We start from the raw sequence: 23,820 nt of genomic DNA on the forward strand, positions 1-23,820 counted from the left end.
ATTGTTGGATTTGAAGGTTAACCCTTGCTTTTTATGCGCTTATACACATAAATAGACTGGGAGAGGATACATACAAGCGCAGATCAGGTTCAGAAAGATTTTGAGCTTGTAAAGTGATGTTCACAAACAATTCCAACGTTTGTCATTGTAAATCTTTGAAAACCTGTAAAATAAATCTGCATTAGAAGTGTAAGTTTGTAGACATTTGTTATTGTTGGAATTATTTGTTAACATCACTTTACAAGCTCAAAATCTTTTTGACCCTAATTTGAGCCCCTAAATGTATCTGTAATATGTTGTTAGGGTTCCTCTCTGTCTACTGGTGCCTTCGTGACTTTTAAGGACTTTGAGTTGTTACAATGTATGTATAGGCAATTTATTGAAGTGTTTACATAGTATAAACTTGGATGTGCATACTTGTGTATGTATGAACTACAAAGAGAATCACAGATGTTCCCGAGGCCCATAATTCCTCATAAGTCCTCTCTCGAGTACATGTGCCCACTTCAGTGTCAGTTAGGAGCAGCTGTGTGAGCTGTTTTACAGTCTTGATGCTGTCCTACACACATTGTCTAAAACTGTTCACTCTATTCACAATGTCTCTTAGTGGTATTAGGCCTGAGGGCATGGTTAAGCCAGTATGTGGTTAGAGTGTATTATCAGTTTTAGGCCTAGAGCACTGGCTGAGCCTGTCTGTGGTTAGATTGTGTTAGCAGGTTTTTCCCTGACTCTTAGAGAGGCTCAGCATCATTGTAAAAGGAGGACATGTTTCCAGTGGAGCAATTATTAAAAAAGGGAAATCCCCTTAACAAATAGGAAAGTGATACCAAGGAAGTTAACAGACATAAACCTGCTTAACTATTACCTGCATACTTGAAAGGTTGAGTAAGCAATCATCAAGACTGAAAAGTAGACAAAGACATTTGCTCTTTTTCAAATTATTACTCTGGTCTTCACAAGGTATTTGACATGGTATTTAGTGTAATAAATTGATTCCTTACCAGGAAATAACAAGAACAGAGGAACAGAATACAGAGAGTGACTAGAGATCACAAAAGTTAATGAGGATATATTGGATTCTAACATAGAAGTCAAAAACCAAAGAGAGGCCTGAAGACTGATTACAAGAGTGACACATCACGTTCATTCAGGGAATACCATAATATTAGATTTTTGGCTTCAATTTAGTACTTTGGATCCAAATTACTGATAATGAATAACTTAAATGAAATGAAATGTAGGTGTTTCTAAGTGCAGTTTTTTCCATGTGTTGCAATACGGTGATGTAGTGTGTGGTGATGTACCAACAGTACAATGCATTTGCCAATAATTCAACACACAATTGACCATGTTAGTTAGACGTTATAATTATTACATACAGGACTTGGATTGCAGGTTGATTGCTGTGCTGCACACACAGCTGGAATTATTAAAGGAGCTATTTGTAAGTTTTGCTATTGCTACATTTCCAGCGTTAGCATTAACAGCTATTTAGTTAACAGTCTTGACAAGAGCTTCAGCCAATGTTGCATTTACAATACAAAATGTTGTGAATCGCCCTCTGATCAGCACTACTTCTTCAGGACGGACTGGACGCTACAGTGAAGTGGGATCATGAGATGGTCTGACTGGACCAGGACTAGCTGTTTAACATGTTTACTTCAGTAGAAAGAAAAAGAAATGATAGAAACAGAAGCAAAACAAGAGTTAACATTAGCGTTGCTTTCCACAGTTGGAGACAGCTCAAGTAAAGGAAGATTGTCGCTCAAGTGAACAGCTGTTCAGTGCTAACGATGTAGTGAGAGCAAAAATTACAAATAGCTGTCACAATATTTTTTGCTCTGATAAAATAATTGAATAAATAAATAAATACATAAAAAAAGAAATAAATAAATCTTTTATCAGTTTTTGATTTTTGTTTTTATCTTCAAAAAATGTATTTGGAGACACCTACAGTGTTTTCACACAAGGTTGTAATTAATATGTTCCTATATGTATTAGAACATCGATCAGAGTGCTGCCCGTTTTCAATTCTGTTTGTTGTTTTGTGGCCAACATCTCATCACCTTTCCTCTAGCGACACCCTGCAAGCAAATATAAGGAAACCTGCCACACAATCTGAACACTTGAATGGTCACCAGAATATACATTTGAGTGAGATATTGTATACTTTTCTCTTGTTAAACTCTCAGAGCAAACTTTTTTGCTTGCGTGCACGCTTTACCCCCACTTCTGCTTAGGATCTAAGAATAATCTTCCAATTGTCCAAAGTCCTACAGTTTTTCTTACTTAAGTATATGAGGGATTACAGCAAAATGACGCTGCTAGCATGGCTATAGACCATGAATTATGATGGGGGTTTTTTTTCAGACAGCATGATGTGATGAAATTATATGTACTGTAGTCATCCTTTGTAATAGTATAGAATTGAGCTAACATGTCTGTTAATTGTAACTTTCCCAAATAACAGAAAGTACAGTGCAAACTGTAATGAACTGGAAGGAAAGCACCAAAGTGCCACTTAAGCTAGCAATTAGCATGCCACCCCCCCAGGCCAACAGTAATGGAAGTTATGTCTGTTGCTGCAGCTGAACACTGAACGCAAACCATTTGTTTCACAGTTCCAGCAGGCTTTGAGCTAAAATCTCCTGTAACACATGAACCAGCTCATTCCAGCTGTTTTTGTTAGAGAGGGATAACCAAGTTCATTTCCCCTCTAATACGGTGCGTGACCAAATTTACTCAGATGTACACCAGCCTTGAAGAAGGAAAAAAGAGAGGGTGATAAAGAAACAAGTTGGAGGTGTGCAGGAATTGTTATGAAAGTACTGGTGGTAGGAGAGCAAGCGAGAGAGAGAGAGAGAGAGCAAGTCATACAGACAGAGAGAGGGGTGGTAGATGATGACATGTTGATTTATGAGCCGCAGGGCTTTTCATTAACCATATCGAGTTTTACTGAAATAGAGAGAGCAAGAGAGAAGGATAGAGAGAGAGCATGAGACCAACAGAAAGAAAAAAAAGACAGACAGCAAGATGCAAAACAGGGCAATTGACGGAATGAGAGGGATGTGATGAGGCAGGAAGAAAAATAAAGTTTAGGGGAGTAATGTTATAAATGCTGTTATTCCGCTCTTATTTTGAAACTTTGGCTCATTTTCACACTGTCCTTTGCCATGTTTATTTTATCACATCAAACACTCAACATACTGTAGCTGCTACTTTGGCTTCATGTAGAGGTGTCTTCTCTGACTGGCAGTACTTGTAGAGAAAGAACAGTACATTGCTTTACCCCTTTTTTCTTTGGTGTTCCTGCCACCTGCAGACCTGTCACCACCAATCTGTGGAAATGTCCCCAGCTGCCAAATATAAGCATGAGCAGTTCACATTTATATCCCAGCTGTGAGGTAGTATTATGAGGTACTTCAGAGTCCTAATGCTCCCCTTCAAACTGCCGTCAAAAGTAGACTGCACTTCCCAAACTACTACATCTCTACTGGCAACATTAAAGTTGCATTTATGACTAGAAGACAGAAACTGCAAGGGCTCTGTTTTAATGATCCAAAGCACATGGTCTGAAGCGCAACGCGCAATTGCATTAAGGACGTGTCCATGTCACTTTTGCTAGTTTAACAGTGGGAAAAAATATCGCTGCACCAAGCGCATGGTTCAAAAGGGTTGCACTTCATCTCTTTATTATTCATGGGAGTGTTTTGGGAGTAACATACAATGAACCAGTCACAGTGCTATCTCCTATTCCCTTTAACAGCCAGGCACATGTTACTCTCTTGACAAGGCGCCCTTAAAATTACAATGAAATACTGCGCCACTGACTTAAAATCAGGTTTTTGCTGGTCAATTGTGCAATCACTTTCTGTTGCCTCAAGATAGCAATGGGCCAACAATCCGCTTGACCACACCTTCATTTTGATCTGAAACTAGCAAAAACATCTGCTGTACAATCCCGTACTCTGCTTTCCCTCTCTCGGGATGTTGCAAAAAATATGGCTAAGTACACGGCTTCCATTTGTTGAAAGCAGAGTTTCCTTTGTTGTATCCATGTTAGCTTACTTTGGTTCCAAACAACCAATGTAATGTGTTAACTATGCTGGCAACAAAACTGTGTATTGAGTCATGTTTTGGAGAGAACAAAAGTACTTAGAACATAGCGAGGGTACATTTTGTAACTGCATGTGTTGCAGTAGTGATATGTGCATATCAACCCCTCAGCTGGATGCTGTTACACTTTGTCATTTGTTTCCAAGTTGCAAAGATCTTTCTGGCAGCCATTACTCTACCCTCCGTATCTCCTTGTCTCGTAGGGCCCATTTGAGATAAATTACTCCTAGCTATTTTGTCTCTTGTTTGTGTCACCAGCAACAGGTTAATAATGAGAAGCAAAATTGCTAGGAGATCAAAAAGTAAGCTTGAGTCAAGAGTGCCAAAAATGCTATCATCTTCATCAATTTCATAATTCTTGTAAATGGAGAAGAGAAAAAATCTCATCAACAAAGGAAACTCAAGCTAAGTCCTGCAAACTAGTCCAGTATTTTTTTAACATTGTGAAAATCTACTTTAAATTTACATGTAACTCTGGCCTCACATTCCTCTTTTCACTCTCCTGCTATTTTCATCTCCTCTAATATGCAGCATCTCAAACCAAGTCACACACAGAGACACTGACTTGCTGTTTTGAACAGTGTTTAGTTCTCAGCAGAGAACATGCATACTCGTGCTTCTAGCTTTTACTGATGGTTTCAAGGAAACACTGGATTACTCATTGGTGATTTCCTGTTTTGACCGTTCTGTAGCAACATAACTTTTCAAAATATAAACAAAATTTGGAACATTTATCAAAGCTCATCCTCAACTGTGAATAAGCTACTTTTTATTTTTCATCATGGGCTGCAATATCCTCTCTGCCAATGCACAAATTAAAGTGATACTCAAACCTGCTTCTTCAAGGACAAGGATTAACCTGCTAAAACTGCAAATACGTTTGTACAGCAGTCTCGTTCGATCTCATGCATCTGTGGTAAAAAAACATATCAAGTAAGGTAACCAATTTAAATATCCACCATGAAAGCCCTCAAATTTTTGTTTCTTTACTTTCTGGAATTGTTTCATAAAAATCTTAACAGTGTAATATAAAAAAGGGAGGCTTCATCAGTTCTCCTGACTGTTACAGAGCCATAACAACTCACCTGTGACCTTAGTAACCTTTAATGTGACATTTGAGGCTCTATCTCTGTGGTGCCACACAGATGCAAAGTGGCTTTTTCCTTAGGCTCAGTGAGGGTTTTTTTTTGCCTCACCCACATTGTTTGTTATTTTGGTGAGTCACAGCACAGGAAATACAGCGGTGCCCTGCAAGCTTTGTATCCAGTATTCTAGAACAGGTTACCAGTGCACCCATGTTCTGTGATATTCTCATTACTTAAATTGGCAGATCTGTGCTCACATAAACCTCTACAAAACCACACAAACTCATGTTTTTATTCATGCTCTGTGGTCCTGTTCCTGTGTGTTGATTGACAGGTATTTGATGGAGACAACACTTCATCCCGTCTCCTTGGCAACTTCACACGTGATGCCATGACGGGTCATGTCATCAATAGTACTTCCAATCACTTGTGGCTAGAGTTCAACAGCAACGCCTCTGGAACCGATCAGGGCTTTCGCCTCACATACACAAGTGAGTTATCTTCAAGAAATTATGACTGTGAATGAACTGATTATAAAAATTGTTTGTCTTTCTCTTTTGCTGTAGAGGGTTTGTTCAAGTTCACACACACTCTCGCTGTCTCTATAATACACACACACACACACACACACTTTTTCACATGCACACAAACAGTAATTTCCTAAAATTTGAGTAGCTCATCATGTAGGTCCTTGTAAGGAGAAGTTTTTAATTGAAAAGCAGAGTGGTAGTGATTGTGTTAGATTGCCCTCATGGACATATCCTGCATCTTCCCTGTGCCTCAGTCAAGTAAATCTTGAGTGCTACATACCAGACCAAAATAGGCATGTACTACAAAACTCTAGAGACTAGTCTTTCTCTCTCACCAAATTATTAAGCTATTTCATTCATTTCTGAGACTAGAAATGACCATATAAATACTTGTAACACATATGGGTACACATGCTCTCTCTCTTTTTCTCCCTCTCTCTCTCTCTCTCTCTCTCGCTCTCTGTCTCACACACATACACACACTAATCTTAATGGCTTCAAAGAGAGTCTGTTAAAAAGGCAAGACCAGCTGCTGTGTAAGTCAAAGAGGCTATTAGAGGAGCATTTATCTGCAAGTCGTTAAAAGTAGGTGAGAAAGTGACACATCTGGAGTGGAAGAGCGCCTGGACTGAGGTACAAACGGATGAAGGTAGATAGTATATGGATACTAGATGGATGCTCTGTATGTCAGTTAAACCATTAGACAGCCGTTAATCTGCAAGTCATTTAACTGGAGAAGGTGACACCCTCTGTAAAGTTCTGCTACAGTGGATGGGCTGATGGATAGATAAGAGAGATTGATAGAAGGTTCAAACAGGAGAAAGGAGAGAGAAGCATCTGATCAAGAGAGGTAGTGATGGTTTCTTAAGTAGGGTCAGAGATTGATAAAACAACTTTAATAGTGCACAGTGTTAGACCTATTTTAATAGAGTAATAAGGCTTCAAGCATCTGTTCAAGATATTAATGAGAAAGGTTTACAGAAGTGAGATGCATCTGTTTTACTGAAATGGATGTAGACAGGGATGGATAGTTGTCTACATACCTCGCACAACTGGAGACAGCTCTACTAAAAAGTTGCTGGCTGTGTAAAAGGTGTTACACAGGAGTTAAATTGTGATTGTATGATGTGTCTGATTTAGTCTGTACATTCAGTATATGTGGTTCTCTGGAAAAAATAAAAGGAAGGGGGGTGTTTTTTGAGGGAATATGGTCATATTTGGTGCTAACGTTCAATTGGACTCAAGAAGGAACTGACTGGCTGATAGAACTGATAGATTTTGGTGCTCAAAGGTTAAGGTCATTGTGACCTCACAAAGTGAGTGTTTGTTCATGACTCAAAAATTAATATGCTAATTGTAACATAATTTCACACAAATATCTAATAGGATAAAATCATGACATGATTACATTTTATATCCAAAAGGTCAAAGGTCAGCTTCACTGTGACATCATTATGTTCTGCAAATACATTTCATCCCTGGGGTCCAAAGGTCTGAGACCACTTTCCCATTCACCTGAATGGGTGAGTCATATAATACAGAGTCTGGACAGACATGGATATAAGCTGGAACTTGACTGGTTGGTGGAGGCATACAACTGCAAGGTGGTAACTGTAGTTTATCCATCTGTCTTGGACATGGGGAACTTCCCTGGTCTTTGTTATTTTGAGAACATACAGACATCCCTCGCAGTGTTCAAGTGTACAGTGTCTTTGTGTTTGTGTGGGATGTGAAATTGTCATTTGATGTTTTTCCACAGTTTCATATAGGAACCACCACTACTGTTCACCACACATCATTATATCTTTCAGAAATGGCAGAAGCCCATACATTTTTATTGTATGATAGAAATAAACACACAGGAGTAGAATATCTAGAAATGTCCAGTGGCTTTCACTGCAGCTGTCAAATAGTACTTCAGCATTAACAAGGAGTGTTCATTTTCTGCAGAAGTGGGATTCAGGAGAGGAGTAGTATAACCTTATGTCATCTTGTCCAAAACATCTCTGAATCATTCTGTTCATTTATGCAATGTTGTCTTACTGCATAGACAGGAGACCCTAATCTGTGTGTGTGTATGTGTTGTATATGTTTTGTGTATGTGTGTTTCCCTCTGTGTGTCTGTTTGTCTCTTTCTAGGTTTTGATTTAGTACGCTGCGAGGAACCAGGTGTCCCTAGTTATGGCTATAAGATCCAGGATGACGGTCATTATGCCAACACTTTTGTCCTGTACTCCTGCAACCCTGGATATAGTCTCCATGGCAGCAGTACACTGACCTGTCTTAGCGGGGACAGGCGTGTCTGGGACAAACCACTTCCTTCCTGTATCGGTCAGTATGTCAACATGTGTGTAAGATCTACTGTATGTAATGTGAATAATTCAGAACTACACAGTCTGAATTATTAACCTGTGGGTGATTTTTTTTCATACTGTTCAATGAAAAATAAAGCAGGGAGATACAGCAGTCCAAGCTACTTCTGTCTGTTTCCACCAAGAGCATGATGATTCAAAGGAGAGAGTGAGTTAACACGTAATTGAGTCAATGCAGGTGAATACTTTGAAAAGTGAGACTGATTCAACTCTCTGTGGGAAATATTTGTCGTAGTAGTAATACGCCTCTGAGCATTGAAACAGCCTGTGCATCTGCACTTGGACAGCAGGATGTCACTGGGTATGGGATTTTAGTGCACCAGGCTTCTAAGTTTTTCAAGAATGCCATGGTTAAGGTGCAAAAATAGGCAATGACTGTCTGCATTGAACTTGGATAAATTTATAATGTAAGCCAGACTACTTTCTTGTACCCTGAAGGTGCTCACAGTATTTTATGCCAAGGACTTTGACAGACGCTGTAGCTTTCTGTTCTATTCTCAGCATGCACAAACAGATAAATAGAATATTCTATCAGGAGAGATTTTTTTCAGATGCCAGAAAGTGATGTGATGTAAAAACATTATTGACTCATCTGGAATTGTTGCTACTTGAATAACTTTAAGATAAAATTGAGGTATACAGATATCACATGTTTCAAGAGCTGTGTTGAATGGTGTGATTTCAGATACTGGACAACACAGTCTGGAGCGAAAGTGATCTAATATGTACTTCCTTGCCTTTTAGGTGAATATAGTCGCAGTAGTGGCAATAATTTCACCTGGAGAAGTTAAACTTTTTTCATCAAAGACAGTTTACTGTATACCCACATCAACTGTGATAGGATGACTATTAAGATTAAAATTATTCTGGGAATAAGAGTCAGACTTCATATAATTCTGACTCAGCCTGCAACTGAGAACTACAATACACTTTATTATAACTGTAAATATATTAAACTCCAAAACTAAATGCTGTCATTTCGATTGATCTAAGATAAAGACAACTATTAAGTTGTACCAAAGTTATATCAAGTTTTATTTGAAAGACCATAACACTTAATTAATATAGTTTAAAGGAGGCCTATGAGACTGTAATAATTAGCTACCATCTGACTGCTGCTGTGTACTCCCACAATATCAGGTTTTACTTTTCAGACAGTGAAAATGACAAAATAAAGTTTTTTCATTTGGCAAATCTAGAATATATTTGAATATTTCCCGGGTTTTGAGGTAGATAAGCTGCCAGGGGGCAGACATAGCTTTCGTTGGCACTCGGCAGCTCTTAATTAGGTCGGAGAGGAGTATGCCAAACAAATCAAGCGCTTTGACATGGTGATATTTTTTTTTTTCTTTTGCTTATGGACCTGTGAAAGTCATTTTGTGATTTAGCTTCAACGTGTACAGCTGGCCTTTCTGATTCCATATTGTCGTTCAGCAGCCATCAGTGAAGCATGAGCTTGATGCTGAAATTAGCAATTTTTATTGTCCATAATTCCTGCTTGTCCATAAATATTTTTGTGGTTTTGCATATTTTACAAACTGAATCCCTTTCCCTGTAAGTATTTCTACCTGTCTGTAGATGTGTGCACTTGGCACATGTTCAATTGGAATTCCCTACAGCAGAGCCAAACCTTGTGTCTGTCTAACCTGCCAACACACCTGAGCTCTCTGAGGTGGGACATGGCCTCATGTTGTTGCTAATGGCAACTAAAAAGAATGTGTGTCCCTAAGTGTCTGTGTGTGTGTGTGTGTGTGTGTGTGTGTGTGTGGAATGACAACGTGTATCTGGCTGGATGTGTGTGAATCTCAGTGTGTGTGTATGTGTGTTTTGTGTGTGTGTACCTCTGCAGTCTGTCAGTCAGTAATTTGTAGCTGCTCTGTGCTGCCTTACTTCAGGTAAGCCAGCAACCAGGAGAGTACTTGCTGGCAGAGCCCAGAGCTAACTACCTCTATAGCTACATTTGTATCTTCCTGCTTTGTCTGTTTATTGGAGTGTTTGTCTGTCTCCATCCCCGTCTGTCTGGCTTGGCCCTATATCTTCATGTGCTATAATGGAGGTGAGGAGATGGCTTTGCCACAGGCTGTTTCTATACCGTCTTTGTCTCTTTCTCCCACACTGAGTCAAACAGCGCAGTGGTCTACCTCTGTGGGAATCTTCTTGTCATTCTCTCTCTTCCATAGACAGGACACCTGTCTCGTCTTCCACTCTATGCGTGTGCCTGTTATTCTCTCTTTATTTCTCTGTCTTGGGAAATTGCAGTTGTCAGTGGCTCAGGCTTACTAAATAACTCTTGTTTTTTCTTTCTTTGTGTGTTGTGACTCTTCCTCTCTCTACCTGCTTTTCATGGTAAAACATAGCACAGTAATTGCCTTTTCTCCTATGTTTTCTATCACCAGGGATTGAAACAACTGGTTAAATTGCATGCCAGCATAATTGCATAAGTGTTTTCAAGTATTTTTCTGGCCTTGTGTATGACTTGTGTGTGGTTATTTGCTTCTCCCTTTGTGTTTGTGTTTACAAGTAGGTGTGCATTTGTGTGCATTCTGCCTAGGGTAATGCAACAGCAGTTGGTTGTCATGTTATTGTAGATTGCAGAGCTGTGTTAACGGTGCTCTATTAACTCACACAAACACGCAATGCACACACAGATATGTGTACCAAACTGTTTTCTAATCAGCAGCGATCTGCTGGCTCAGTGGGTTACCATGTGTACCATGTACTATCATCATGAGTTTAGATCTGCTTCCAGCCTTTTCCCCTGCCTCCTGCTATCTCCTGTCTTCCTCACCTCTCAAAACAATATAAAAATAACACAAAAGCCAGTTCGCTCTTAAATGGCTTTTTTTTCTGCATTTTTTTCATGAACTTGGCACACTATAGACAGATCCTTAAGGGAAAACAGCCATCAAAGTTACTCACCAACCTTGAAAGTGTATAGCAGGAGCTTGGATAATTCAAGGTTGATTTAATGATTCAAGCCTTTCTAAACCGATTCTCATTCAACTCAACCTTCACACCTCAGAGTAATTTACAGCAAAGTAGAAGAGCCACCTCTTACAGAGATGAATTGAAATGTTAATATGGCTGGAAAGAAGACCAGAAAATATGATACAAAGAATCTGGTTGTATTGAGAGTAGAAGTCTTCACAGATCCTAAATGTTCAACCCAGTCTGAGAACATTTACCTAAACCTGCCATGCATCAATTAGTTTTCAAAACAGAGATACCCAATAGGGACCTGAGCACAGTCAGGCCTGATTACAATATACCCAAGGATAAGAAGAGCCAATCCACCAACAGAGGCAGCAGCATCAGGCTGTGTTGAACAATCAGCAGTATAATAATGTCTTGAGAATGAGTGTAAAGTCATAGAAACTAATTCTGAAAATAATTTGTGTACATGCATCAAAGACAATTTTTTTAATGACTAATTGAAAATCATATTTTCTCCTTCGCCAACATTCTGTAGCCAACTTGGCGATAGACAGACGATAGTGATTTTCTAACTAAGCTAATATTTGTGAATCTAATTCCAGAAAGTAATTGTCATTTATTGGCATTCATTTTTTTTACATAGGTTGCTGATAAATCCTAAAATATTTTCTGTGGCTATGATTATGACATACAACATGGTCAAAGCTGATCCTGAGCTAACACACAGATCTTTATGTGGTCACCTCATAAGAAGTCAGTGCGATGGCTCATATTCTTCAGTACACTTCAACTGTCTTTGTGATTGAAAAGAGTGGGCTTTATGGCTGAGAGGGTTGCAGTTCACCAATAATATCTGCTGCAGAGTTTATAATTCATAGTAACCCTGCAGTAATCCTTCAGTATATGGGTTTATCCTGTGCCCTTGGAAGATGCCCTAATGTTTCTTCTATGTTTGGTCTTTCCAGCTAAATGTGAAGATTATGTAAGTAGGGTTGTAAGATATATCCATGCTCTTTAATACAGATGGAAGCAATAGACAATAATAGCTGTAAATTATACAATAGGCAAAGTTAAAACAAGAAAACAAAATATGTATTTTTTTTTTTCACTGACGTTTGATCATCCTTCTGTCTTGTGTCCTTGCAGCGGAGTGTGGAGGTCACATAACTGGAGCAGTGTCTGGACGGATTCTGTCTCCGGGCTATCCTGCTCCTTATGACAACAACCTCCACTGTACCTGGACTATAGAGGCTGATACAGGCAAGACTATCAGGTAACTATGAAGCCCACTGACTCCGCTGTGAGCATGATGATGGCCTGCAGTTATAAGTTGCTTGTTTTGGTGTCATGTTAAAGAAACTAGCCAGTAAAGTTTGACATTGAATTAAAACAATCATACTCACAAGGCCAAGATGGGGTTAGCTTACTTGCTACCAAGCATGACAAACTAATCGGAGTAGTAATAGCAGTAACAGAATTTTATAGCATGATTCCCATGCAAAAACAAACTTAATTTTATATGCATTATAGAGGCAGACACTCTCAGACTGTCAGGTAATAATATATTCACTAATTAGAGATAAACACTCACTGTCAAAGCTGCTGCTGTGTCAGTGAGTATACCACATTAGTCATTATGTCACTATCGTGTTTCTCAACACATTGTGGCTACTGCTGACATCTGTGTATGTGTGTTTCTATGTGTGCGTTAGTGTGATCTGTCTGTTCTGTGCTCTGCTTCATGCTCTGCTTCATTTTATTTTATGGTTGACATGATCTTTGGTAAAACTGCTGACAAAAAAAAACAATGGTTTATGTTTGTAATGGATCTCTGATCTCCTGTGAATTTTTGTGTTTTCTCAGCCTACACTTCATCGTCTTTGACACTGAGATCGGCCATGATATCCTGAGAGTTTGGGATGGTCCATCTGGGCCATCAGATGGGGGGATCCTGTTGAAAGAATGGTCGGGCCCAGCCCTGCCTGAAGATATCCACTCGACTTTCAACATACTCACGCTGCAGTTTGATTCAGATTATTTCATCAGCAAGCAAGGATTTTCTATACAGTTCTCTAGTGAGTAAACTTGAGATTCAAATGCTAGTGGAAACTCAAACTGAAAAAACTAAAGAAAATCCAAAATGTATGATTCGTCTAAATCACCGATTTGTGTGGTCTGCCCCACTCTATCCCCAAGATCCATTTATGAAGAAAAACCAATTACTGAATTAGCAATTAAATTAGCTAATTAACAAACTCAGGATTCATTGCACATATAGTTTCTTAGTTATTATATAAACCTCATTTATATTGCCTAGAAGAGAATTAATCTGGAATTAATGCTACATTTAACAGGATTTCTGAAAAACCGTTAGCCAAAGAATCAAATGAGAAATTTAATATCTCACTGTGGGACCCAGGCTCAGTAAGTAGTGGAGGAGCCCCACCAGAGACCCGCGGCTCAGTTTAGGTTGTATCCCACAGCTTAGGAAACCAGGAGGTGTGGTAACAAAGCTATGAGTTCTACTTCATATCAGGTTAGCTAGTTATTTAACAATATAGTGAAATATTTCTTTGAGACACATTTACTTTGTGAAATGGATTAACAACAATAATGATAATAATAAAAGCAATAAATAAATTAATATGTAATGACCAAAATCATTTCCATTCATTTAAGTGCTTTGTTTTTAAATATCCATTTGCAGGAAGAGTTCAGTTTTTTAATCATACTGAGATGTCAATGAACACAAACTACTGCTGTTCTTTCCCCATTTTTTTTTTAAAGAAAGGACAATCTGCACATTGACTGTGCCCTTTGGGCTAGAGATGACCTTTGCTATTTGAGCCACAGGACCCAAAAATGTCTGTGCACTCTCCTTTCAAAATCATTGGCTGAAGTCACCGTGATCCACTGTAGCAGCAAAATCAATCAGAGATGTACCAAGTAACCAAAGTTAGGAAGCAGTAGAACACACAATAAAGAAGCCGTCACAGCTATTTATTCACATGAGCGCATCCACACACACGCATGCATGCAGGTACGCAGACACACATTTAACTATTTAGCCATTTAACTACCAACATAATTCTTGCACAAGCCCATATACTTCCACTCTGTAGTTCACTTAATGTACATCTACACAAACAAACATGCACGCACAAATTCCAACACACACTCACACTGACAATGCTTTTTTTTTACAAGATGCATTTTTCTAGTCATAAATATTTACATCCAATACAGTCTCTCTATCTCTCTCACATGTTTATTTTTTTCCCCATTGTTCTCATATTTAAAACAATAAATATTTGCGCTCAATAAAGTGCTAATCAAAACACTTTTATCCTATTAATATGGTAATGACTCCTTATATTCACCACCATGTTGATTTACTAAAGCAACCACCAGACTCATTTATTTAAATCAATGTTTGTGGATTTATTCACCGAGTGGTTTTAGGCATGATATTACTACACATATCTTTCATTTTGTCCTCTTTCTTTCCTCTTGGTGTCCCTATCTGCCCCCTGATCATATGGATTAAATACAGTTTTGTTCTGGAAACATATAATTATTTTTGATGTTATAATACATATTCTCACTCGTCTAACCCTAACCCTAATTTTTGGTCTGGGCTCTGACAAGGGCTCTGACTCTTAGGCTTTGTGAGTCATTGTTCAGTCAACTGCATGTTGAGGATTCAAGCAGTAGCTATTGCTGCCCTGTCCATTCCTTCCCAACCTTTTTGGCTCGTGATCCCTTAAAAAGTAGCAATGTCATCATCAACATTTGCATGCTGTATTTCTATGAGTTCTCAGTTTAGTCATTATTATCTAGTAATTCACATAAAAGGGCAGTTTTTCGAGGGGCTGAAAAAATAAGTTTCATTTTGAATTGCAAATTTTATAGTTTCTGCTTTCTTAACTTGTTTCAGTAAAGATTGCACAACCCTTTAGATTTATCATGTAATCCCTTGAGGTTTGGAGTCACAGACATAAATGACAGATATGAAGCACTTTATATCACTTGCTGTCTTCTAGACACAACTGAAGTATGACAAAAATTAAAGGTACAATATACATTTTATACATGCAGTATGCAGCATTTGAATTATAAGTAATTATATTATTAGTCATTTGATAAAAATATCCTTTAAACTTGATCAGATTCTCCTTAGATACACCAATGTTTCCTTTTTTTTTGAATCTTTAAGTATTGATTGATCTGATGGAAGCACTACAGTATATTTAAACACAATCACAAATCTCATAGCTGAAACCTCTGCACTGTGAGGTTGATTGTTGCGAAACAAGCAAAAGAAATCTAGTTATCCGTAGTAAGCGCACTGCTTACCCTGAAGGGAAGCCACTAATTTAAAAGCAAAAAGACAGCGTGAGGTCAAATTTGATTGAACCTAGAGGGGTGTTCCATTTATCATTTAGTTACTAAGTAGTCACGGTGAGCATGAGCTTTCACGTGTATCTCCAGTTGCCACTACTATCTTTGATAGAATCATTTGTCAGTCATTGTCAGTATGATGACAGTAGGCCCCATTAGGACCTCGACAGTCTTTGTCTGCAGCTGCCAGCAATGATAATACTGTTGTGTTTGAGTGCGCCTGTCTCGCCTCCTCTCTTTCTCTCAACTAACAGTACATCAATATCTGTCTCTCTTTGTCTTCACACACTATTTCACACTCTTCAGCCACTACAGCAACGACCTGCAACGACCCAGGCATCCCTGTAAATGGTTCTCGATATGGGGACAGTAAAGAGCCTGGTGACAGTATGACGTTCCAGTGCGACCCAGGCTACCAGCTGGAAGGCCAGGACACCATCACGTGTGTACGGATGGATAACAGATTTTACTGGCAACCTGACCCTCCAACGTGTGTAGGTAGGTGTACCAAGCTAAGATTACAATAAATGAAAAATAAGCAATACTTAGACGTACATTGCATAGTAAAGTATGAGGATTAAATATGAAAAGGGGCACTAGACATTTAGACTTTTAGATAATGTCCAATGCCACCAACACTTGCAATATCTGCTCTCATGAATACACTCAACAATACACTCAACACAATACCTCTGGAGGTGGAATGATTGAGAGATATCTTAAGCTTGAGAGTAAACAACAAACATCACGGTTGACGTCCCTTGGGTGCTCCTGTCTTGTTCTGCCACGTCTCACATACTTCTCTGGAGACAAATCAACCCCCTGGTGATGTTATCTCTAATGTCGAATGATGCCGCTGCTGGAGCATCAGATGGTTTTGCATCCTTGAGGCATGCTCTTTAAAATCAAGATGAAGTTGTACATGTGCTGAGGAAAACTGTGGTTGGGATAAGCACTGAACGTCATTCAAGAAAATTCAACATGCAGTACCGAAACCTCTTAGATCACATCCTCACCTCTGTGGCTGTGCTGGACAAGCTGTCAGTTTGGCAGAATTGGGATGGTGAGGCATGTGGACGTGAGTAGAAGGGTGGAAAAAAGTGAGGTGAGATTTGTAACATTACACAATGGTACAGGTAGCTGTGACAGGGTTGCTGTATCAAAACTGTTGAGAAACCAGAACTTGTTTGCTCTTTTCCTCAATTATCCCCACCATCAAGCCCACCTGCTGCTTACAGCCGAGTGAGCCTTTGCAACCCACTCCACACCTCATTCACACAATGCTGCTGCAGTTTGTTTTTCAGTCTCCCACTATCTGGTGTGCCTTCCTTTCTTTATTTTCCTCCTTGGCTCTTTCTGACACACTTGATTTCCTTTCCAGTAGGTAGTAGGCTGCGGAACTACATGACTCTATTGGGGTACAAAATGTTCTTTTTCCTGATTAACTGATGCATCCAGCTCAGTTTCTATTGCACATGACCTATCATGTCATCTTAGAGTAGATGGATGAGGAGAATCACCAGATTCGCATAAAGGTTCTGGTTTGTTGGATCTTTAATTATTCAAGGACCAGGACGAGGTATGACATCATCACATTTAGCTGAAGGTGGGATGTAAAAAATGTGACCACGCTGGTGAGAATTCCTGCCACCAGTAGCATGTCCCTCCCACCCCCCACCCAGCTTGCAGCAAAGGACAACAGATATGTGCCTTTCTGTTGCCTTCTCCCTATCAGCCAGCACTATCAGGAAGTCCTCCACCACGGTCACAGAGACCAGTAATTTGCCTTGCAACCATGCCTGTGAAACCCATTATGCTCTTTTCCTGATATTGCCTCTGATTCTTTGCCAGTGATCTCACGTTTTACATGGCTGTAGTTAAAATGTAGGGCTTAAATCTCCCTCCATTTTCTCTTAGGTTATCCTCCACTTCCCTCTCCTGCACTTTAACCTCAGGTGGTGAATCCCCGGGTGTTCAAAAGCCTCATAAGATTAAATCATCATTATACACAATATTCTAGTGTGTATGTGTGCCTCTGTCTGTGAGTGATTTGCAACTGTTAATGCCTTTGTTTACCTCTATTTCACTGTTGATTATCTGTTCACACCCACCTACCACCCCCAAGACACCTCTCCATGTTTCAAATTCTTCCTCTACCAAATTGCTTCTTGAATGCATAGGACTCTCTTTCCGGTATCTTTTTCCTGCATTCTGGCTTGTTGTGGAATAACAGGACCACAAGGAGTGATTTTCTTTGCTAACTACCCCCAGCTCTACACTCTGTAACTAAATTTCACCATCTTTCGCTATCTCACTTTTGCTCTTTCACCCTCTTCGGCTACCTGTGGAGGTAATATCTGCAGTCCACCAGGGGTAATTCTTCCTCTCCTAACCAACTCCTGCTATTTCTCCCATCACTAACTAACTCTCTTTCACTCTGCCTATCTGTGGGTGTTGTATGAGTGGTCAGTCAGGGGTGATTTTCTTTCCAAATTACCCCAAGCCCAGTGCTGTGTAATCATCTTTTTTCTCACTCTCCCTCTTTTTGTCTCGCTCTTGGTTTTTGTCTGTCTACAGCAACTTGTGGGGGTAACATCAGTGGACCTTCAGGAGTAATTCTGTCTCCTAACTACCCCCAGCCTTACCCTCCTGGGAAAGAGTGTGATTGGAGAATTAGAGTCAACCCTGACTTTGTCATTGCCCTCATCTTCAAAAGGTAGGCCACCTAAATTTAAAACATGGCACTGTATCTACACGTACATGACAACTCACCTCGGTGCTAATGTGTATTCGCAGGCTTTATCTGTGCCTCAGAAACACTGCTGCCTCTCAGCTGGTATTTTTAACATTTTGATCAATTCGATTAAACATTTTATTTCCACTGTAAAATGAGTAAAAAGATAGGCATGAACATCTTCAAAAGAATGCTTTTATTGTTTAGAGTCCCCTGTGGAAGTTTGAGCTTTCCTAAAAGGCAACATGAGGGCAACAATAAGAGGTGTATGAACAGAGGTCAAAGTAAACTGGTAGATTTATGACAATTTGAACCTCCTTGGTTCTTAAACCTAAGATTTTGCACTTAAGCTAAAAACACAATATACAGTATCACTGTCATAACCATGATACCATGATACTGTGGTACCGTTATAAGTACTGTGTATGCCGTATGAAACAAAAGCTATCATGTCATATGTTGAATTATGCTGATTGAAGATGTGAATATTACTAAGCATGCCTTGTGCTGTGTAACGGGACAGTTTTTATAGTGTAGTGTAGTGAATTATTGCCAAGAGATCATAACACACTACATAACACAAGACAACAACAAGACAGTTAAAAGAGCAACAGAAAGTTGTATTTTTCCCCAATTTTAAGGCAATGCAGCTGCAACAAACACATCAGGGCAGAGCAATGGTCTTACTAATGTCATTAATGTTTAATTTGTTTATCCAAATACCTGAGAAAACATTAAAATTACAAACTTAAAGATTTAGGGGATGGATGGGGTCCCCCAAGCACTTTCTAAAATATGTTTCTCCTCTGGCTTAGATTAAAAAATGTATCACCCTCCATGGATTTGGTTCTTGAGTTTAGTTTGAGCTTATTTTTCGGTGTAGAATCACTGTGGCCCACACAGAGTCAAAAAAGGTTTGGGCTGCAGAGACCCAGTTTAGTCTGATGTTGAATAACACACAGTTAAAGGTCATTCATATAACCAAAAAATCCATTTGGCTGAGGAAAATCTCTAATAGACATTACCTACATTTACCTACTGCAGCAAGATCCCCGTAAGCAACTACAGTGGCTTGATGATTAGTTTGTGGTGAGATGATCCTTTCAGAAAATCAAAATGAGATTTTTTTCCATGACTGCCAGGGCCTTTAACTTCCTGAATATTTCAGTCAGCCATTTTTTTTTAATTTTGTTAATCATTGTGAACTTATTATATTTGAGCAGGAACTTTTTGAATGTATGTAAGAGAAAATATTTTTGATCCCTTTCCTGTGTTCATAAAAAGGATTTCTGACCATTTCCAACTTTTTTTTTTTTGGTAATAGGGCAGTGTTTATTTACATCCCAAGTTCTGATTGTGCCTTAGTGGTGAATATTTTACAAGTCACAGTGGTTAGGGGCCTATGACTAAAGCAAAAGGGAAGATTGGAGTTTCACATGTAGTAAAGAGATAAAAGCAAAGCGGAATTTCTCCAGATTGCCAAAGGAAAAAAAATGACCCAATTTTGGCTTCATGTTTTTCAGCTGGAGAGATAATTCCCTTCTGTTGTAAATGTGAGATGGTTTTATTTTACTTTTAATGAAGTTGTATTGATATTGGTTGTTTTCTGAATCCTGTATGTCATTTCCTTGCCACTATTTATCTAATTTTAACCTGCTAATTGTGTTTTATAAATTCACCTGAGATAGACTTTTATTGACCCAGTTATTAATGACCTTTGCCTTTGAAGCAGATAATGGTACAATTCTTGCTTCTCTAATAAAGTCTCTCATTATTTGAGCTATCATCATTTCAGCATACATGACCAACTGACCCTTGTTTTTTAGCAATGCTTGAAGAAGTGTTTCTTTGTGATACGAGATATCATGTTCTATAAATGTACTGTCTACTGACTACTGTGGAAAACTATATGTATTTGCATTCTCTTGCTCTTAATAAGAGGACTGACTGTTGTGACACTCAAAATGCACAATTCACAAAAAAAAACCTACTCAAGTTTACATGATCACTCTTTATTTACATTCAAGTTTTAACTCTTAACAGACTCTTTTTTTACTCATCTTCAGGCATGAGAGGTTATGGTGATGCCCCATTTCTGCTCAGTGGGATCTTTGTGTTATTTATATGGCATTTAGTAGCTGTGGCTCATAGACCCAGAATGTATCACTAATGCAAAAGGTATTAACATGGATCATTTTAATGCTTTGTCATTGCAAAAGGGGCTTATGTGAAGTTAAGCCCATTCTGCACCCAAGATATGAACACAGGGCTTAAACTTGAGCATTTTAACTTTGGTAGTGATTAGATAAGGTTTTTTAAGTTCAACAAGTCCTTTCTGATAATAAATATTGTTGTCAGACAAATGAATTGGCCCAATATCAAATATTCATGATAGTTTTTTCATGTCTTAAAGTAGTTCAGGTTTTTATTTAAGTAAAACAAAAGGTTAGAAAAGGGAGGGGAAAAACATTTTTTTCTATCTCAGTTTTCATTTTGCATTTTACATTTTTTCCCCAGAAAAAATGTGTGTTTCCTAACACACAGACATGTTCAATGCATTTCCTAACTCATAAAATGTTTGGAAAGCCTGTTTTAAATGCTCTGAAACCTGAATTATTCCTATCATCTCCGGGTCCTCTACCCCTTTATTGGCATTTTGCTACATTTTTCGGTGCATTACCACCAACAACTGTTACCACTCTTTGCAGAACTGTGTAATTGCCTCATGTCCATACTTGTGGTATGAATGCATTGCTTTTTGTGTATATGGTGATAGAACACAGTATACATACAATAGAGGGATTTGCTTTTCTAAATGTTGCAATACAGCATCCCTCATGCTGGAAAATTCCACAGGGTACCTCTGACAGAACACACGCACATAAACACACACACACACACACTTTAACTTTAATACCACAAATGCACACTCTGAAAGTAAACATAGAGAAAGGTGTATATGTGTTTCACATTCATGAGGATCAAATGTCTACATGCAGTATAGGGAGATGAGGAGAGGTTTTTAGAGTGAAAACCAGCTTGGACTTTTACACAAACATGTATAAGTACATACTGCAGATTTAGGCTGCTGGCTAGAAAATTTGTATTAGGTTTACACACAAACACATTCACACGCATACTGAGGCTATAAAGATCAAAATATATCATGACATGTCCTTACATGATGAAACAAAAGAATGACAAACTTAAGGTGACGCACACATTATTATTTTTCTAAAATATCAACAAATGACACGCAGCATTTCTCATTTTTCATTCTAATGCTGTAAACACATGCAAAGAATATGTGAAAATGAAAGTAAGATTAGAAGAGTATGAAAAGACACACACTTTAACTATGCAATCAGTCCTCCTTGGTTCTCACACCTAACTTTCTCTGTTTTTTATTTTGTTTGTTTTTTTTGTTAACCCCAGTTTCAACATGGAACCAAGTTACGACTTCCTGCACATCTACGAGGGTGAAGATTCTAATGGGCCCTTACTAGCAAGTCTCCAAGGCAACCAGGCCCCAGAGCGAATAGAGAGCAGTAGTAACAGTCTCTTCCTGGCATTCAGATCTGATGCCTCACTGGGCATGTCTGGGTTCGCTATTGAATATAGAGGTAATTAAACCCTAAAACGTCCATAATGTACATTTTCCAGCAAGGTCACGGTTAAGGTACGTAACGAACAAATATTTTAAAACTGTAGTATAGTGGCAGCAGTAGTATGAGTAGTGGCAGTACAATATTGTAGTATTAGTATCAGATGGTTACAGTATTGGAATTAGTACAGTGGCTGTAATAGTAATCAATTTGCAATCTCAACACAGGACTGCTCTAAGTTCAAAGCTACAAAAATAAGCCAGATCATCTTGTCACACAACTGTGATCATTATTTCTGATGAATTGGAGGACAAACCTTTGCTGTATTAATATTTCGTCTTATATTAAATTTATATTTCTTTTTTTATGTTGTGTGGTTCAGACTTACACATTCTTTAAGGTTCAGATAGAAAGCACATCATTTTAGAGAGTGTTTGCAAGGTGTGTCTCTCACTGCATTGCATTTGCACTTAAGGGAGGATCACAGAAATAACAGGGAGATGTTGACAGTGGTTAATTATATATTCCACTGATATACTAAGGTCATGCAATTTCCGCAGTAACAGTAAATGTTAAATGGCAAAGCATTTAAGCGACTGTTCTAACTCAGTATTTGATTTCTCTCATTATATCACTATAGTATTTTCCTTTCCAAGGACTGTGTTTTGAATTAATATTTAGATATATGCTAAAAATTATATCATACTTTTATGAGTAATATTTTGAGTAACGATAACATTTTTTCTCAGGTGGTCAAAGTAAATGTTTTGCAGTTGGGATCACAACATTGTTATTTCTTTTCCCATTCACTTGCAAACTGTCCAATTGTTGGCTGCACAATGAGCTACTGTCTCAGGAAATCAGGTGCTGAAACATGTAAATTGTGGTTTTCTTAGTTAATCTGGCACTGCATTTGATAACTACTTGGAATGGCTGTTCAGTGCATTAACGTAAAAAAAAAAACAAAACAAAAAAAACAATTACTGTCACTAAATTCTGTGTTTAAAGTGTTATGGTAAAATGTTGATAACAGGAGTGTCTGTTGTGCAGACTGGATGATATTATAAGCTGCCAAATCTTTCTGTACATCAGAGGTCTTTTTCAGTTGAAAGGGCATGCTGTTCCATGTCAGCCCATGAGTTGTTTACTTCCACAGATTGTGACTCATCCTGATTTTACAGACGTTGCTTGACTGCAGCTGATTTATCCACTGTAGTCAATGCAGAACTGATGATTAGATGTTTGACTAACTGGAGACTAGATCTGCTCTGTCAAATTTTATAAACTCATTTTTCTCCTGTTTCTTTCACTCCATTCATCTCTAATTAAAAAAAGATTATCTCCTTCTCTGTTGTCTGTCTCCTCACGCTACCCCACAACTCTGTACTTTTGTCATTAATTCACTACCTTTCATCTGCCATCTCTCTAATTAAAATACAACCTTAATCATCTCTGTGTTTTACTTCCATCTTGCCCTCCACCTCACCTCCTCTTTGTCTGTCAGTTTCCCTCCATCAAGCCCAATATCTAATTCTTATTGGGTGATCACAGAAAAGCAAACAAGCTGGCTCGACACCAAGTCATAAAGATCCAAGACAATTTTTGACCATGGTTGACACCTTATTTTTTACTTCTTTTTACTTTTTTTGACTCCTCCTCGACCCTTATGTGTTCCTTCTTCTCCCACGGGTGGAAAATATATTAAAAGTTAATAGACACTGCTCAGTATAGCCTAGACTTGGGGTAAAAAAATAGCAGCCTTTCGTCTGAATTACCACCAAAATAATTTTGCCTCAATTACTTTTTCTTTATTGAGCTGCATAAATGATTGAAGCATGTTATAGAATAATAAATACTGTAAGCTATAACTGTATGTTTAAATTCTAATGAAAATGACATGAATTTGCCATCAATAACATCACGTGAAGAGCAAACTGTCTATTTCCGCACCACATGGAAGACTGTGGTTTACTGCATGGCCCTGATGTGGGCTCTAATGAACTTACCATATGAATAAATACAAATAAAAACTGTTCGTTTGAA

At 38.5% G+C, this 23,820-nt stretch overlaps 1 protein-coding gene across 1 annotated transcript in view; it reads left to right on the plus strand.

Moving 5' to 3' along the window:
* The window catches only part of LOC139627768 (CUB and sushi domain-containing protein 1-like), a 400,363-nt gene that overhangs the window by 282,815 nt on the left and 93,728 nt on the right, over positions 1–23,820 (plus strand). Inside the window, exons 25-31 of the mRNA XM_071488859.1 lie at positions 5,536–5,692; positions 7,871–8,062; positions 12,184–12,310; positions 12,901–13,112; positions 15,745–15,936; positions 18,016–18,154; positions 21,608–21,795. Coding sequence (XP_071344960.1) covers positions 5,536–5,692; positions 7,871–8,062; positions 12,184–12,310; positions 12,901–13,112; positions 15,745–15,936; positions 18,016–18,154; positions 21,608–21,795 — 1,207 coding nt within the window. The remainder of the gene's footprint in view (positions 1–5,535; positions 5,693–7,870; positions 8,063–12,183; positions 12,311–12,900; positions 13,113–15,744; positions 15,937–18,015; positions 18,155–21,607; positions 21,796–23,820) is intronic.

The sequence above is a fragment of the Trachinotus anak genome, unplaced genomic scaffold, assembly GCF_046630095.1.
Source record: "Trachinotus anak isolate AG129_WGS33_773 ecotype Australia unplaced genomic scaffold, CSIRO_AGI_Tana_v1 ptg000011l, whole genome shotgun sequence".
In the NCBI taxonomy this organism is placed as follows: Eukaryota; Metazoa; Chordata; class Actinopteri; order Carangiformes; family Carangidae; genus Trachinotus; species Trachinotus anak.